The following is a 16,049-nucleotide window of genomic DNA, read 5'->3' as shown; positions in this document are numbered from 1 at the left end:
ACAGCCCTACAGCTCCCAGCCGGCCGGCGCAGGATTGCACCCTTGCAGGCGTAAGTAAGGGTGCAATCCGAGGCACGTCGAGGCAGAAAACAGCCCTACAGCTCCCAGCGTCCCCCAGCCAGCTGCAGACGGGGAAGGCCGGGCGCCCGGGGCTCCCTCCCCGGCAGACCCGCCCGGGATCGCGCTCCTGGGGCTCCGACGAAGGCTGCGCGCACGCGCCGCCCCACCGGCGCGGCGGCACCAGCCGCCACTGCCCGAAGCGGCGCTCCGTTTCCGCCGGGCGGGGCCGGCCGTCGCGCGGCGGCCGAGCCAGGCGCGGGAATCGAGCCCGGAGCGCGCGAGCGCGCCGCGCCGCCCCGCCCCGCCGGGCGCGCTCAGCAGATGGCCGATGCCGCCCGCGCCGCGCCGGGCCGGGCGCCGGGGGCGGCGGCGGCGGCGATGGCGCTGCCCGGGGGCCTGCGGCGCTGCCAGCGCGTCTGCGGCTGGGTGCCCGTGCTCCTCATCGCGCTGGTGGTGCTGTGGTCCTACTACGCCTACGTCTTCGAGCTGTGCCTGGGTGAGGCGGCGCGGCTGCCGGGCGGGGCGGCGCCGGGAGGAGCCCGCGGGGCCCCCACAGGGCTCTGCTCCTGAGGAAACGCGGGGCGGGATCCGCACCCTCGGCCCTGCCCGAGTAGGCCCGTCGGGACCTGGGCCCCAGCCTGCGTCGGGCGTCGACGGGGGCCCGCGGGGGGCGGGCCGGGGCGGGCCCGGCTCGAGCGCGGGAGGCGCGCGCGTCACTCGGCCAGCTGGTGACCAGACCTGTGCACCGCCCCGCGGCCGAGAGCTCCCCGGGCGGTTCACAGAACGGAAGCCGCGAAAACGCCGCGGACGTGCACCAAAGCAGCGAGACGCGCTAGATCAGGACCGCGAAATAAGGACGGCGGCCGGAGTGAAGACCTAGCGGCGGGGCAGATTTTAAAAACGCGGCCGGGGGAAGTCGGAAGGTCTTCGCCTGGCAAGGCAGGCAGGCGCCAGGCACATCTCTCTAGGGAGTTCGCTCCCCGTCCAGGGCGCCACAGCAGAAAAGGCCCTTTTCAGGTCGGAAGGTCTTCGCCTTGGCAAGGCAGGCAGGCGCCAGGCACATCTCTCTAGGGAGTTCGCTCCCCGTCCAGGGCGCCACAGCAGAAAAGGCCCTTTTCAGGTCGGAAGGTCTTCGCCTTGGCAAGGCAGGCAGGCGCCAGGCACATCTCTCTAGGGAGTTCGCTCCCCGTCCAGGGCGCCTCAGCAGAAAAGGCCCTTTTCAGGTCGGAAGGTCTTCGCCTTGGCAAGGCAGGCAGGCGCCAGGCACATCTCTCTAGGGAGTTCGCTCCCCGTCCAGGGCGCCACAGCAGAAAAGGCCCTTTTCAGGTCGGAAGGTCTTCGCCTTGGCAAGGCAGGCAGGCGCCAGGCACATCTCTCTAGGGAGTTCGCTCCCCGTCCAGGGCGCCACAGCAGAAAAGGCCCTTTTCAAGTCGGAAGGTCTTCGCCTTGGCAAGGCAGGCAGGCGCCAGGCACATCTCTCTAGGGAGTTCGCTCCCCGTCCAGGGCGCCTCAGCAGAAAAGGCCCTTTTCAGGTCGGAAGGTCTTCGCCTTGGCAAGGCAGGCAGGCGCCAGGCACATCTCTCTAGGGAGTTCGCTCCCCGTCCAGGGCGCCACAACAGAAAAGGCCCTTTTCAGGTCGGAAGGTCTTCGCCTTGGCAAGGCAGGCAGGCGCCAGGCACATCTCTCTAGGGAGTTCGCTCCCCGTCCAGGGCGCCTCAGCAGAAAAGGCCGTTTTCAGGTCGGAAGGTCTTCGCCTTGGCAAGGCAGGCAGGCGCCAGGCACATCTCTCTAGGGAGTTCGCTCCCCGTCCAGGGCGCCACAGCAGAAAAGGCCCTTTTCAATTCGGAAGGTCTTCGCCTTGGCAAGGCAGGCAGGCGCCAGGCACATCTCTCTAGGGAGTTCGCTCCCCGTCCAGGGCGCCTCAGCAGAAAAGGCCCTTTTCAAGTCGAAAGGTCTTCGCCTTGGCAAGGTAGGCAGGCGCCAGGCACATCTCTCTAGGGAGTTCGCTCCCCGTCCAGGGCGCCACAGCAGAAAAGGCCCTTTTCAAGTCGGAAGGTCTTCGCCTTGGCAAGGCAGGCAGGCGCCAGGCACATCTCTCTAGGGAGTTCGCTCCCCGTCCAGGGCGCCACAGCAGAAAAGGCCCTTTTCAGGTCGAAAGGTCTTCGCCTTGGCAAGGCAGGCAGGCGCCAGGCCCATCTCTCTAGGGAGTTCGCTCCCCGTCCAGGGCGCCACAGCAGAAAAGGCCCTTTTCAAGTCGAAAGGTCTTCGCCTTGGCAAGGTAGGCAGGCGCCAGGCACATCTCTCTAGGGAGTTCGCTCCCCGTCCAGGGCGCCACAGCAGAAAAGGCCCTTTTCAGGTCGGAAGGTCTTCGCCTTGGCAAGGCAGGCAGGCGCCAGGCACATCTCTCTAGGGAGTTCGCTCCCCGTCCAGGGCGCCACAGCAGAAAAGGCCCTTTTCAAGTCGGAAGGTCTTCGCCTTGGCAAGGCAGGCAGGCGCCAGGCACATCTCTCTAGGGAGTTCGCTCCCCGTCCAGGGCGCCACAGCAGAAAAGGCCCTTTTCAATTCGGAAGGTCTTCGCCTTGGCAAGGCAGGCAGGCGCCAGGCACATCTCTCTAGGGAGTTCGCTCCCCGTCCAGGGCGCCACAGCAGAAAAGGCCCTTTTCAATTCGGAAGGTCTTTGCCTTGGCAAGGCAGGCAGGCGCCAGGCACATCTCTCTAGGGAGTTCGCTCCCCGTCCAGGGCGCCACAGCAGAAAAGGCCCTTTTCAAGTCGGAAGGTCTTCGCCTTGGCAAGGCAGGCAGGCGCCAGGCACATCTCTCTAGGGAGTTCGCTCCCCGTCCAGGGCGCCACAGCAGAAAAGGCCCTTTTCAAGTCGGAAGGTCTTCGCCTTGGCAAGGCAGGCAGGCGCCAGGCACATCTCTCTAGGGAGTTCGCTCCCCGTCCAGGGCGCCACAGCAGAAAAGGCCCTTTTCAAGTCGGAAGGTCTTCGCCTTGGCAAGGTAGGCAGGCGCCAGGCCCATCTCTCTAGGGAGTTCGCTCCCCGTCCAGGGCGGCACAGCAGAAAAGGCCCTTTTCAAGTTGAAAGGTCTTCGCCTTGGCAAGGTAGGCAGGCGCCAGGCCCATCTCTCTAGGGAGTTTGCTCCCCATCCAGGGCGCCACAGCAGAAAAGGCCCTTTTCAAGTCGAAAGGTCTTCGCCTTTGCAAGGTAGGCAGGCGCCAGGCACATCTCTCTAGGGAGTTCATTCCACAACCAGGGGGGCCACAGCAGAAAAGGCCCTTTTCCTGATAGCCACCTGCCTTACCTCTTTTGGCAGGGGCTCCTGGAGAAGGACCCCTGAAGATGATATTTGGGTCTGGGCAGGTACACATGGGAGGAGGTGATCCTTCAGGTAACCTAGCCCCAGTCCGTTTAGGGCTCTGAATGTTAATAACAGCACTTTGAATGTGCCCAGAAAGGGACTGGCAGCCAAAAGTACTAGCATAATATGATCTCATTGTCCAGTCCCAGTTAACAATCTCACTGCTCTGTTTTGGACCGACTAGCTGAAGTCACATTCATTTCAAGGGGTCTATTCAACTGGACTAACATTGGATACTACCCAACCCATTGCCTTTAAGGTGCCACAAGGTGCTGTGCTTCCTGCATTGAATTTAACAGGATGTACTTCTGACTAAGCATGGACAGGATTGGGCTCCATGTCAGCCACAGGATTTTGGCGGCCTTGGTAATACTTCTATTAGTAATACTTGTAGTAATACTTCTGTCGTGTTTTTGAGGGTTCGTAGCATTTCACAGGCATCATCATGTTGTGATGCTTACAACAGCCCTGTAACGTGGGCCGGTGTTGTCTTCCCCATAGTGCAGTTGAAGGACTGAGGCCGAGGGTGGCTTACTTTAAAGCCATCTGGTGAGTTTGTGGCAGTGGTGAGATTTAGACCAGGGACTTCCTGATTTTTAACCCGGATGGGGAAGAGCACAAACTCTCATGTTGCCACCAACCGTTCTGTATGTCCTGAGTTTGCTGCGCTCCGGAGCCAGCTTGAATTGTGCTACACAGCGTGGAGAGAGAAGATTGTAGGATGGCAGCAGGGGGCAATAGCGTCTTGACGTAGAGTGGAAGAATGGGGAAGGGTGGGTCTGTAAGGCACACAGATGACTTGGTCATTGGGTTTCTATTAAATATTTGGACTTATTGAACCCTCATTTTCAATCTCCAGTACAACATACTTATCACATCAGGGCTGATCCAAAATAGATACTGTGCTGGAAGGATTGAGATTTAACTTCTGTTATTGCTTCAAATGGATTTGTAAAAATTAATTATAAATGGAATTAATAAAATATAATTAAAATTATTATGATAATATGATTATGATAATGATGGAGGTAATAATAATAATGTCTCATTTTGCAATGACTTATAGTAGTGGAAGTGAGCCTGTTTAAAGGGAGACTTGTGCAGGGATTGGGTGGATGTAGAGTTGGTGATTTGGTTTCAGATTGTGGAAGATTTACCACTGAGCTTCAAAGCTGACCAAGGATTTGAACCCAGGTCTCCCTGGTTTAGGTCCAACACTCTCTCCATTATACCACACAGATAAACATTTGCCTGTCACACAGCTGTTTAAAGTACAGAGCTGGAAGTCTGCAAGATGGGGGGGGGGTGAGATAGCAACATTCATTCCCTCCTTCACTAACAAGAAAGAAGGGGAGTGTCTCTCCGTGTGTGTTTATTGGATGAACTTTGAATGGAGATAACAGGTACATTTCAAAATAAATAAAAGAAACATTCTAAGCTAAGCTTAGTTGCACAGGGCCAAAGTGACTTCTTCAGGCTCAAACAACTATCAGTTGCCTGTATTTCTTCCCATCTTCAGTACCATTTTTTGGTAGAAAGGCAGGGTACAAATCAAATAAATACATACATAATCCACAGAGGCTGCATACTTGAGCAGCGCCCTGGCCAGAGGAAGGGGTGTGTGTGTGTGCTTAACCCTTTCACTTGTGGCTGTTTTCCTCTTGGTATTGTCCCCCACCCGCATGCATTTCCAGCTGCAGGAGAAAAGGTGTGAGTCCCTCTCCCCCACCCCAGTCCTCCACTCACAGTCTTCCACAGCTGCTTTGGGGTTTGTTTATTTGTTTTTAAGAATCAGGTTGGGTAAATGATGCCTGCAATTGAGCATCAGATATTGGTTTGGGTCTCAGTGATCTCATCACAGCCGCACGCATCCCAGCCTTGTGAATGGAACAGCACTTGGTTAGGAATAAATCAGAATTTATTTATTTCCGTCTGTGTTGATCCATTCACATGGTCAGGATGCTGGTGACTGTCCACCATGATGCTGACCAAAAGGTCACAATGCAGGGGAAATTGGTTGTCTGAATTCACTGTATTTTCCCTGGTGCTAGTTAAGCAAGGAAAAGTCAAAAGCTCAATTATGATGGGGCTGATCTCTCAACAACATGGATCTTTGATCTGTCTTGATCTGCTCATTCACGAGTTTCCTTGGTTCCTTGTTCTAAAGGGCAGAAATAGGTGTGGTACCCACCTTTCCAGAGGTTTATTGACTTGGTAAAGGTGCGTCGGCTTCTTGGGGTGTGTGAATGTCAAAGACTGATAGTGGAGAGGAACAAGTATATAAGGTATTAAAGAGAGGTATTAAAGGGAGTTTCCTGTCCTTTGGGAACCACACCATGTCCTCTTCTGCTTTCTGAGTCTGTGGCAGGCTCTGGTTGATCATTTCTAAGGTCTTCTCCCCAGCTGTGAGGACTAGTAATCTTGTTGGATAGCGCATGAGGTTGCTGGACTGGCGTTTATACTCTAATTTGGCACCATTTGTTGTGGTTTGAATCAAGACCTGGTTTGGTTAACCCTGGCTGGAACTAGTGGATACAGAGAATGTATGCTGCCGCCAAAATCTTCTCCTCTCCCTCTTTTGTAAATACAAATTGCGTGGCATGAAATGATCATGCTCTGAGTTTCCCTGCCCTTGCTTCATTTCCTCAGTTGCCGCTCATGAGGGTGAGAAAACTAGGAACTTAGTGATGTTGCATCATGTGTTTTTTGTTAGGAGACGTTGCTGGGGAGAGAAGAGGAGGAGACAAGGGGTGAAAGATTCTGGCAGCAGCCCTACACCCTCCACAATGTCAAGTTAATGATGCACTAGTAATGAGCTCTCATTTATGGTGCCATGCAAATTGAGACCAGCGGCCTATAAGAGTTGGTGTATCTGGACTGGTCTACACCTATGGGCTTGTTAAGCTTTATTGATTGAACTTCTTTTATTTCAATGTAAAGCATGTATTGTGTCTCTGCCTTCTGAATAGGTCACCTTTTGATGTCAGATTGCAAAACGGTGTCTCTCCGCACCTCCCACCCCGCCATTCCTTCACTGTCCTGTTTGTGTATATGTATACGTGTGTGTGTGCTTACATCACTGTTATCTTTGGGTACACTTAGGAACGTAGGAAGCTGCTTTATACCAGGTCAAATCCTTGGTCCATCTAGCCCACTATCGTCAACGCTGACTGGCAACAATGGTTCTCCAGGGTTTCAGGCATGTGCTTTTCCCAGCCCTGCCTGGAGATGCCTGGAATTGAACCTGGGACCTTTTGCATGCAAAGCAGCGGCTCTGCCACTGAGCTCTGATGGCCCTTCCCATTTGACGGAGTGGGCATGAAACCTAACGCCCCAGTTAATGTGTTAGTCTTTAAGATGCCAGAGGGCTCTCTGGGGGGATTTTGGCAGGAGTGGGAGGTGGATTGCTACAAGAGACTAATATGGCTTCCTCTGTGGAATTTGCCTCAGGAAATGGAATGCCGAGGTGCTCAGTATTCTGGAGGGATGCAGAGAGAGTTTCCTAATTGTGTGATGGGAATGTAGCAGTACAGATAATACAGAGCCCCACTCCAGCAATGCCCAGTGGTTTTGATTCTTAGCTATTGTCAGCTCCAGTAGATCAGAATCTTTCACTATGTCTGTAGCTGGGCTGCCATTGCTGTTCAGATCCACATTTATACATTACTTCATACATTCTGTAGCACCACCACTAGCTCAACTCCATTTGGGTGGAAAGTGGACATGAGCAGATCCATTGTTGGCCTTCATGCATTGTATTGCGCACTTAGCTAGGATAACAGTGACAGGAGCAGAGCTGTGGCTCTTGTGTTTCGGGGCTTAGTACACACAGACCTGCTAACACTTCTCGCTTCAACACACTGCAGATGTGTGTAGTGCAGGGGTGGGCAACTTGTGCCCCCCCCAGCTGTTTTGGCCTACAACTTCCATCTGCCATAGCCAACATAGCCAAGGGTTTAGCGTTTGGTGTCATTAGGATGCAGGTGACACTAATTATCTCTCTTATTTCCCTCAAATCCGAGCGAGTTGGAGGATGTCCTTCATAGCCTGGACTGTGTGAGAGTCAACAGACTGAAGCCCAGACTGAATCAGCCAGAGTTGTTGATGCTGAGCAAGGCAGGGACCTTGGAGACTGGTTTGTAGCCTGCCGTGAGCGGAGTGGCACTTCTCTCTAAGAGGCCGGTCTGCAGCCTGGGTGTACTGCAGGACTCAGTGTTGCTCCTGAAAGTGCAGGTGGCATCTGTGGTCAGGAGTGCTTTTTAGCAGCATTGGCTGGCTTGCTATTTGTGAGCAGTATCCATTGGAGGGCCGCGGTGGCTTAGTGGTTAAGACGCTGAACTGCAGACTGGAAGGTCGGCAGGTCAGCAGTTCGAGACCCGAGTGCTGCGTGACGGAGTGAGCTCCCGTCTTCAGTCCCAGCTTCTGCCAACCTAGCAGTTCGAAAGCAAGAAATTGCAAGTAGATAAATAGGTACCGCCTCGGCGGGAAAGGTAACAGCGTTCCGTGCACCTCGGTGTTCAGTCATGCCGGCCACATGACCACGGAAGCATCTTCGGACAGCGCTGGCTCTTCGGCTTAGAAACGGGGATGAGCACCGCACCCTAGAGTCGGACACGACTGGTTGGGGACACCTTTTATCCATTGCTGGCCATGCGCCTCCGCTGATTAGGTTGCGCCAGCGGGACCTGCTGCCAGCACAAGAGGAAGCTAGCGCTTTCTAGAGCAATCCCTTCTGTGAGCTCTGCTGCCCTGTTCCATTCTGCAAGCATTGCGAGTAATTTCCTGTGGGAACGGCTGGTGCACGGGCAGCCTTGTCTACCCTTTGGAAGACAAAGATTTGGCTACTGTGATGCACCCAGCATGTTGGAATACTGCAATGTGTAGGGCTACCCTGGAGACTTGAACTAGTTCAGAATGTAGCAGCTGGATTACTAAGAGGAACAAGCCATTGTGAGCACATTATCCTTATACCAAGACTTAGGAGATTAATTCAGGCTGATATTGAAGCTGTAACACTGCCCTACATGCTCATTCTCTAGAGTGGATGTATTTTCCCATGTGCTGCTCCCAGATGATAAGATCATCAGATGAAGCCCTGTTTTGCCATCTGAGGCATGCCATGTGTGTCCGCAGGCAAGAAGCAGCAGCATTTTTCAATTGTGGCACCCTCCCTGTCGAATTCTTTGCCAAGGGAGGCACAGAATCCTTTAAGCAGCTGGTTGAAATGGTTTTCTTTAGAAGACCTTCATTAATGGCTGGCTCTGACAGTAGCAGTGACGTCCTGGTTTGGGGGCTGTGTTTTATTGCTGTTCGCTGCCAAGAGAACTCAGGATGGGCAGATTGATGAAACAGACATTTTAATATAAATAAATCCTAATAGAAGGGATACATGAAATTTCCTGTGGAACAAATATCTGGGATATAGATTAAAATCACTTTTCTCCGGTTTGGTTCTTTGCTCCTTGCACATGGAGGCAGAATACAGTTTTTCTTGTAGTCTAAGATGGTTTGTTAAGCCAGTTAGATTTTTCAAGGCTTCACCGGCATTGTAAGTAAGTAAAATTGAGGATTAAATAAGACTACACCCGAAGTGAAAAGCAAACAAGGTGCATGTAGAGACACGTCATGTTTTTAGAAGCACATCTTAATACCCATGCTCATCTTTACAGTACAAGGTATTTATTGCAATAGATTTCATTCTCTGTTTTTGTGCCACTACTATGGACGTTGCAACTCTGAATGTCACACATTTCTCTCACCTAGATGGGAGGTAAATTATTTTGACTAAAATCATTGAATTAGCCCATGTTCTTCTTGTCAGCCATTCTCCTGTTGCACCCTGTGATCTGGTTCAGACATGTAAACAGTGTGGCATCCACCATGCTCTGACTCATACCCCATTGTCTTCCACTCCCTCATAGACAGACAGGAGCTGGAATCAATGTGGCAGTGAGACGCCCTGCTCCAGGGGGAATGTCTCATCCCATTAACATTGCAACCCCTGCTGGAGAGTTTGGATAAGAAGCCAGACTCGAGCGACCGATCGGCCGTCTGGCAGACGCTGCCGCAGCATGAGAACAAGAGCGGATGGATGTGCTCTAGCTGCCGGCTAGAGTATGTTGCCATGTCAGGGAGGAGGGGAAAGAACAAGCTGCCAGGAAACCGCAAGGTTACAAACATCCATTCCCACTCAGGCAGGCCCTCAAGTTGATGGTGCCAAGAAAGGTCCTACTGTGAGAGTCAACAGGAGCCTCGGGAAGGAGCTAATCAGCCCTTTAGGAAGACAGCAGCAGCTGTACAGATTATTCAAAGGAAGGGTAAAGCGTTGTCGTGCCATGCTCCTCTCCGTGCGCCTGATACAAAGCATCCTGGAAACGTATTGCTGTGTCTGTTTAAAACACACCCACCCAGCAATGTTAACTAAGAAAGGTTTTGGATCATGGGAATGCAGCATTTGTAGAGGTCAAAACCCACAGCTGAGTCACAGGCATGTTAAGCCTCATCACATCTGCATTAAGCCAGGGTTCAATCTCTATCAGCCACACACCTCAGAAGGAATTAGCTTGCCTCAAGCCAGGAACATTAATCTGGCTGCCAGCAGTGTGGGTGAGTCCATGCTTATCTCTATATAAGAGAAGATGCAGTGTGTGAAATGGTGCTAAGTCTCAGCAGAATGGACACATGGAATGCCCTATGGAGCAAGAGATACATGCCTCTGTGACTGGAACGCAAGTACGCACATGATCAGTTCTGAGAACGTACACTGCAAACAAGAGGCTATCATCAAGATGCCGTCACTCTGCGTGATGCACACAGAGCTCTCCTTAGGGAGGTGCCCAGTGACTCAGCAGAGTAAAAAACGAAGCCTCTCTGCCGCTAGCTCCCCACAACAACACAAAAAGCAATAATGAAAGTGCCATTTTAAAACGATAGCCTGTTTGGACTTGCCTCTGTTCCTAGCAACGTGTTTTCTTACGTCCTGGCTTTAGCCATGGCCATCCCATCTTCTCATGCTCCATTTCAGGGATGGATGCGTCTTGCAGGTCACATCAGTTGCAAAAGTCACATGCAGTTTTAACATGAGAACATGATGGGCGCACAACCAGTTCTAATTGATGCCTTGTAGGAGCACATTAATGTCTCAATAATGATGAAGCACATAAGAGTCACCTTCAGATGTCTCATGCATATATTCTAACATGCCATAAGAATAAAGAGCTTCTTTAATTAAAACACAGAAGCAGGTAATCAGCTTTCCAGATTCTGTACTGTCACCAAATTATGAGCGTGTGATCACAGAAGAATACAAGCTGCCCTGCGGTGGATGGATATTACCTCTTTGTTTGGGATACCGCATGACGGTTCAGGGCAGTTGTGGAAGCAAAGAAGCCACCCGTTGTGTTTGGTGCTGAGGGCAGGAGTCCGTGCCGGTCACAGACGGGGTCTGGCAAGCTGGTTGCAAAGTGGTTGTGGGCATCTGTGATTTGAACTGGAAAAGCAGCAAGTGGGTGGGAGGGGGAGCTCAACCCTTTCCCGTCACCATTTTCCCCTGACGACATCTTCGCTCCCAGCTGTTTTTCTCCATTATGCACCAAACATGCTGCCAGAACCTCAGATGGGGGGAAATAGCTGAGGGAAAGAGGTTGCGGCGGGAAAGTGCCAGAAGGGGGAGGGCTTGAGCACCTCTTCCTATCCACCTGCTGCTTCAAACCACACCTTTCCACCACTGCTTTGCAAGGACTCTGCAAAGAACTGGGTTTGCAGACTTGGGTCTGGTGTAGTCTTACCTTCTGCAACATACACAGTTGGTGGTTTTATTCGTGTTGAACTTGCACAGCTCCCCTATAGTTATGCAGATAGAAACTGAGAGCCATCATTGACTTCCCTCTGCCTTACCTCTCTGAAAGAAGAGAGAGTGAGCATGGTGTAGTGGTTAGAGTGCTGGACTGGGTAGACCAGGGTTCTAGTACCCATCCAGCCATGAAGCTCACTGGGTGACTGTAGGCCTGTCAGGAATGAATCTGAGCATGTGGAGATGTCTAGCAGATCAGATTCGGAATGGGAACAGCCAGAACCGGGGGAGGCTCCCTCCCTAGTGAGCTCAGATATGGCAAGGCCTTCTTCCCAAGACCTTGAGTCACAGATGGCTCAGCCTGAAGCCCCCCACCCCTTCCTCCTCCATGAGAACTCGGGTTTCAGGGGAGGAGGAAAGCAAGGGGCGTGACTTGAGGGATGCTAGGGTCCGTTGCAGAGCGAAGTGGGGAAAGTTAAGAGGCAGAGCTCAGACGCTCCTCCAGGTTGGCTATGCGTGACAGCCCACGTAGGAGGGAGCCACCTTAAGGGAGGGGCACCCCTGCGAAGCGAATCTGGCCAAGACATTCTTGCTGAGACTGCTGGCAACTTCTCTCACTTCCACTTCGGCTCCCCCATTGATATTCATAAATGTGTGGATTAGCTGTTCTCATTGCAATCTGAGAGCTTCCTAGAATTTGCACTTGTAAGGAAGCTAGAATATAAAGTAGTGAGCCTGACACCTGGTATCCTGGAGTGTGTTGATTGCGAAGGGGAGGATGAAGGATCGTGACAGGGCCAGTCACTTGAGTCTCAGCCTAGCCTACCCCACAGGGTTGTTGTGAGGATAAAATGGAGAGGAGGAGGATTGTGTATGCCACCTTGTGCTCCTTGGCGGAAAAGGTGGGACATAAATATAAGAAATAGAATAAATCAGTCAATCAAAGAATTTCATTCTGTCTGTTGGCAGTAATGGGAGATTCCAACCCCAATTCAGGATTGGGTTGTCACCATCTCTCAGCCTAGCCTAGATCGCAAGGGTAGTTGTGAGGATAAAACGAGATCAGCTCCACCATGCCACCCTGAGCTTCTTGAAAGGAAGGGCGGCCGTGGCACGAAAGTGGGGGTGGTGTGGTGTATCATAAATCATTCTGTCTTCATATCCTTCTGTTTCCAGTTGAGGAAGAGCCCAGGGCCCTCTCTGGCTCGCCCAGTACAGTGAATCCGTTCACCATCAAAGCATTCTTTTTACCAGAGTGGGACTATAAAAGCAGGTTTAGCCAGCAAGTGTTTTTGCAGCGCAGCAGCTGAAACTTGACAAACCAGATGGGATGTGCTATCAGATGGTGTCACTGGCTAACATCTTCTGTTTTAGGCTGCCTTTCTACTTACTTGGAAATAAGCGCCCTTGAAATAATTGGGATCTGTATGGTTACGACTGCAATGTTAGTTGATTTTGCCCTTGTCTCTATGTGGTCCAGTATAATCTAGATAAATACGGATATATTCTAGCTGGGTGGCAACGAGTGCTTATCAATGGGATCTTCTCAAACTGGGGAGAGGTAACGAGCAGGGCACCACAGGGCTCAGTCCTGGGCCCAGTGCTCTTCCACATTTGTATTAATGACTTGGAGGAGGAGGTGCAGGGAATGCTGATCAAATTTGCAGATGACACAAAATTGAGCGGGATAGTTAATACCCTGGAAGACAGAAACAGAATTCAAAGTGATCTTGATAGACTGGAGCGCTGTGCAGAAAACAACAGAATGAAATTTAATAGGGATAAATGCCAAGTTCTGTGTCTAGGAAAAAGAAACCAAATGCACAGTTACAAGATGGGGGATACTTGGCTCAGCAACACTACAAGCGAGAAGGATCTTGGAATTGTTGTCGATCACAAGCTGAATATGAGCCAACAATGTGGTGTGGCTGCAAAAAAGGCAAATGCTATTTTGGGCTGCATTATTAGAAGCATAGCTTCCAAATCCCGGGAAGTACTAGTTCCCTTTATTCAGCGCTGGTTAGGCCTCATCTGCAGTACTGTGTCCAGTTCTGGGCGCTGCACTTTAAGAAGGGTGCAGACAAGCTGGAACGGGTTCAGAGGAGGGCAACGAAGATGATCAGGGGACTGGAAACAAAGCCCTATGAAGAGAGACTGAAAGAACTGGGCATGTTTAGCCTTGAGAAGAGAAGCCTGAGGGGAGATATGATAGCGCTCTTCAAGTACTTGAGAGGTTGTCACAGAGAAGAAGGCCAGGATCTCTTCTCGATCATCTCAGAGTGCAGGACACGGAATCATGGGCTCAAGCGACAGGAAGCCAGATTCCGGCTGAACATCAGGAAAAATGTCCTGACTGTTAGAGCAATACGACTATGGAACCAATTACCTAGGAAGGTGGTGGGCTCTCCCACACTGGTGGCGTTCAAGACGAGGCTGGACAGCCATCTGTCAGGGATGCTCTGACTTGGATTCCTGCACTGAACAGGGGGTTGGACTTGATGGCCTTGTAGGCCCCTTCCAACCCTACTATTCTATGATTCTATAAAAACATTTATCACTATAGAGCTTTAAGAGCTGGATGGGCAACTATTTGTTTGGGTTAGTTTAGCTCAAGAATGGGCAGGTCTGGGTATCTCTCTGTAAATTGCAGCAGATAGCAAGGGCTTCCAACTCACACTTGTGTAACAGCTAAAAAGCCCCCCCCCCCCCAAGTTGCTAAAAAAGAAAGCTTGGGGAGAAGCCAGGAGAGTACTTTTGTGTGAAAAGCCTTGTGAGCCTGGTTCTGTTACCAGTCACAAATTCCCAGGCTGAGCATGTGCTCAGAGGCAGCCTGTTCTTTCATTCTTAGCATGTGTCTCCCTGCCCACAGCACTGTTTTGCACTTGACTCTGGTTGGTCCATCTCAGGTTCTAGTAAAAAATAGAGTAGATCCCATAAACCTGAAGTCTCCCATCCCTGGCTTAGCCAGTCAGTCCCTAAATCTGGATGATGGACAGAAGGCATTTTAAGAATATTTCCAACCATCTACACTGGAGTGGATGGTGCGCAGCTTGCATCAGGGCACTGCAATTGATGAGTCATGTGTTGTGCTCCAGCCCTCTGGTTCCATAATAAGGAATGTACTGGGCAGAGTTTTTGCCAGGAATTGAAACAGGTGCAGGGTGAATTTTTGGAGGGATAAGGACAGAGGGACAAGAGCTTGTGTCCTTGGCAATTGTGGACTTGGGCTGTGTGGCACCACAGTAAAAGAGGAAATGTTTCACAATCATTGTCATTTTGTTAGATTTAACTTAAGTTTTCATTAACTAAAATCCCTTCTTGCTTCTAATTTTGTATAGCTCTGTTAATGAACTTCTTGAATGCAGCCTGCTTATTTTCAGCCACTTCTCATGCTCTGGGTAGCTCCAGTCCTTCAGTGGATATTCTTATTCATCATTCATCATTCACATGATCGGGCAAACTTCTTTCAGAACATAAAATTCTATTCTGTGATACGAAGGAACACTGAACTGTTGTGCTTGGAAGGATTGTTTTATTTGGAACTAGGCTGAGATGAATGCCTGCTTCGTTCATTGCGAGAAACATAGAACCAAGATCAGATCAAAACCATTTTTCCAGCTAGACCATGACAACACTGCATCTTGCAAGTTGATCTTGGGGCAGGGGAGTGTATTTAGAAAATGCGGGGTGGGGCAAGGCTGTAGAGATAATCAGGCTGAATGAACCTCAGTGAATTATAATCCTCAGATTTTTCAGTATTTAAGATTGTTTCACTTTATATTTGCCTACCTTTTCTTACAGATATACATGCCCATGGTTACATGTGTTTAGTTTCAGTTTGGGATAAGTCTTGCATGTGTGAGTAGCCCAATCCTTAATTGAGCCACATAATGTTGATTTTGGGCTAGATGCACTTTTTTTGGTTGGGAATTTCAAGGCATCCCTACACTCAGTTTCTAACACAGAATCAAAAGCAGCTGGAGTCTATGATGCTGGAGGCAGACATGAAGATGTCATTTGGACAGGTTATTAGAGAAGACCGAGTTATCTCTCAATTGGTAGTTCCAGTGGGACTCCCAAGAAAAGTTACATTTTGTAGCAGTGGAGAATGCAGAAGAATGGAAACAACTGCATATCTTATGGAGATGATTCATGTGAATAAAATGAATAATGATGCTGTAGAGCTGGTGATGTGTGGTTATATATGTGATCAATAAAATAGAAGGTCATTTCTTTTAATCTTCAGACATGTTCAGCTTGAGTATATTCTTAGAATATTTTCTTTATGGAAAATATTAGAGAACACCACAGGGATTTTTGCATATCGTTTAAGTGTGTCTCTGTTTTCTCTTTCAGTGACTCTGAGCAACTCCATAGAAAGAGGTGTGTGCATATTTATCACATCATAGTTTTGTCCTTTGTTCTTATTTCAAAATATTGTTCTTCTGTTAAAAAATTAAAAAAATTATAACTGGAAGTCACCTTCTATAGGAAAAGAAAGGGAACTGGCTTCACTACTTTGCAGATTAAGGGGGGGAGAGATGGAGCTTTTCTACATGAGGTATTTATTGTGCACTTGTGATTCCAAACTCACAGTTGTTTACAGGTTCTTTAGACGATGTAGTGATCTTCCAGTTTTGCTTCTGTTTTTTCGAGCATTTTCCCAGTTTTTTGGGGGAATGGGGAAAATGGAATATTATTTTTGAAAGCACTGTTTCTACTTGTGTATTTGTGCTATTCTGCTATAGCACAGCTCCACCTAGAGGTTATGTAGCGGAAAAGCAGGAAAGGAAAATCTCTTAGCATAGAGCTCAAATCTCAATTATGTGACGAAACTG

General features: G+C 50.2%; 1 protein-coding gene across 7 annotated transcripts in view; it reads left to right on the top strand.

The window, feature by feature from the left end:
• Positions 1–402: 402 nt before the first annotated feature.
• Positions 403–16,049, top strand: part of ZDHHC15 (zDHHC palmitoyltransferase 15) — a 45,624-nt gene continuing 29,977 nt past the window's right edge. For 5 of the 7 annotated variants that reach the window (XR_014784879.1, XM_084814205.1, XM_084814203.1 and 2 more), the window contains exons 1-2: positions 403–556; positions 15,568–15,594. Coding sequence is in view for 6 of the 7 variants with exons in the window: in XM_084814205.1 (XP_084670331.1) it covers positions 439–556; positions 15,568–15,594 (145 nt within the window). In the remaining variant the exon portion in view is untranslated. The remainder of the gene's footprint in view (positions 557–15,567; positions 15,595–16,049) is intronic. The other 2 variants (XM_084814208.1, XM_084814204.1) reach the window with 1 other exon arrangement.

The sequence above is a fragment of the Heloderma suspectum genome, chromosome 9 (assembly GCF_057233095.1).
Source record: "Heloderma suspectum isolate Gila_16-S chromosome 9, 16-S_ref, whole genome shotgun sequence".
Taxonomy (NCBI): Eukaryota; Metazoa; Chordata; class Lepidosauria; order Squamata; family Helodermatidae; genus Heloderma; species Heloderma suspectum.
Note: the sequence above shows the minus strand (reverse complement) of the source record. Positions and strands in the feature narration are given on the sequence as shown.